Below are 2,213 nucleotides of genomic sequence, written 5' to 3' on the forward strand. Positions count from 1 at the left end.
GCAGCACAGATGCGCTGGGTTAGCAAGGCTGAGGGGATGCACACTCCGTTCTGGACATCTTGGCGGGACCAGCAGATGGCGAAGTGGTTACATCGCTGGACACCCACGTAGTCAAACACGGTTCAAGTCCTGGACCGGATGGCTTAAACTCACGCCAAGTGAGTGTGTGTGTGTGCTCAAAATCCCGAGAGGACAACGGAGGGGAAGGGACTGCAGCGTGGCCATCCCCCGGGGGGTTATTTTTCACTTTCTGTCTCTCTGGAGAGAACACACGCTATAGCCAATATCTCCCTTAAAAAAATCAGAAAAGAGCACAGGATGGGCGAGGTCGGCACAGCCACGCTCACATCGTGTCTCCCACGGCTGCGCCCCGGAGGCCGGGCCAGCCCTGCAGGTGAAGCGTGTGCGTCCACGGTGAGCGTCCGGCCTGGGGGACCGTCACGTGCTACAAGGACGAACATCAGGGCACTCCGCCCCATGGACGAAGTCACAGGAGTGGGCTCCACTCACGTGGCGCAGCCGAAGTCCTCGCACGGTGACAGGAAGTGGGCAGAACTGGGCTGGCATCCCCGACCGCGCGTCACAGGGAGGCCCCGTAGCTGCAGGTGGGGCCAGCAGCAGGCATGACACGCCAGCACGTGTGTGCACCAAACCCGACCGGGTGGAGAGATGGGAGGGGTGGGGCGTGCCCTGGGCCCACAGGACGCTTTCTCCCCCTCTGACTTTCTGACAAGTGCACATGCCCTCTGACAATTAAAAACAAAAGGGAAAAATATTAAAAGAGTACATTTTTAATGTTTTAAACTACAATAAATATAAATAAAAATTTTAAACGAGACTAAGAAGCAGTAAATTCGAAAGTAAGTGTCTATTTTACCTTGGAACCGTGACTCATCTGAATGACTCAGTCGCTGTGCACCTTTTGATAAAGTGCTTCCCCTCTCTGAGCCTCCTCTGCAAGGTGCAGGAAGCAGCACCGTCCTGTTAGGACTAGTGCGCTTCGCTGAGAAAAAGGCAGGAAGTGCCCAGAGAGGGCGGCGCTCAGCAGCACAGGTTCTGGGGTCAGAGACAGAGCCAGGCTCAAACCCTGCCTGTCCCTCTCCTGACCCCGGGACCGACGCCTCGCCTGTCATCCCCGGGTCTGGGGAGAATCCACCCCGCTGCGGACGGAGCCGGCCAGTCGGGCGTGCGGACACGGCACAGACAGGGCGGGCTGCTCGCTCCAGGGCTCTCGGAGCTGGAGCTGCGTCCGCAGAGGCGGAGACAGACGGACGCTTCTCCAGCAGCACAAAGCCTCTCCCCTGCGCCCCACACCGGCCAGAGCCCGCAGCCAGGCCCCCAGACATTGTTAGCCCGTGAACTCTGGGGACCAGTGACTGTCTCCAGGGCAACTGGGATAGCTGGGAAAGGACATGGGTCAGTTCTTATCCGAGGCAGGTGGCTTCCCTGCAGGAGCTTCTGCTTACCCTCCGCAAGGAGGTGACCAGAACGCGCAGAGGTGACCAGAACGCACCTCTGTGGGCTGCCTCAAGGCGACCCAGAAAACGCCCGGCTCAGGAGGCAGAGACTGGCCGCTCCCAGAGCACAGCCCGCCACGCCCACGGAGCTGGCGCTGGCCTTCAATACCTGTCACCAACCCCCACCCGGACCCCCCACGGAGCCTGCTACACAGCGAACACGCAAAATGCTTATCTACAGCTCGGGAGCCCCAGCCGCACGCGGTCCAGACTGCTCTGGCCAAGGCCACGAGGCCCGCCGAGGCTCAGCGCAGCCTCAATAAGCAGGCAGCCTCCTATCCCAGCTCCCTGCTGGACCTGATGGCCAAGGCCACTGGACACTCCTCTCCCAGGGTGGTCCAGACAGAGCCCGGGAGGCCACCAGGGACAGGGCAGCCTGGCTTCCCACTGCCCAGCCCGCTTGGCACCTGTGCTGGTCCACCACTGGAACTGCGGGCCTGTGGAGAGGCCAAGGCAGGGACTGAGGCCCCAGGGGCGCAGATAGAGCTGCCCGCTCTCCTCTCTGGGGCCTTGTGCTGGCCTCGCAGTCGACTGATGGGACTCAGCACCTCTCTGTTGGCCTAGAAGCCCCAGGGAGGTGGGAGAGCCGGCCTGGCCTGGGTCTCCCGTCTGGCTCCCAGGTGCCCCAGCCCCACCTTGCTTCCTGGAAGAGCCTGGGGCCGAGAGGAAGGGAGGAGGGCCCCCTCGCGGTCCCTG

The 2,213-nt window shown here is 61.8% G+C and overlaps 1 protein-coding gene across 1 annotated transcript in view; it reads right to left on the bottom strand.

The window, feature by feature from the left end:
- Nucleotides 1-276: 276 nt before the first annotated feature.
- LOC114005330 (translation initiation factor IF-2-like) overlaps nt 277-2,213 on the bottom strand; it is an 18,527-nt gene continuing 16,590 nt past the window's right edge. The window contains exon 9 of the mRNA XM_027766721.1: nt 277-746. Within this exon, the coding sequence (XP_027622522.1) occupies nt 439-746 (308 nt within the window). The 3' untranslated portion in view covers nt 277-438. The remainder of the gene's footprint in view (nt 747-2,213) is intronic.

The sequence above is a fragment of the Tupaia chinensis genome, unplaced genomic scaffold (assembly GCF_000334495.1).
Source record: "Tupaia chinensis unplaced genomic scaffold, TupChi_1.0 Scaffold143646_1, whole genome shotgun sequence".
NCBI classification, from domain to species: Eukaryota; Metazoa; Chordata; class Mammalia; order Scandentia; family Tupaiidae; genus Tupaia; species Tupaia belangeri.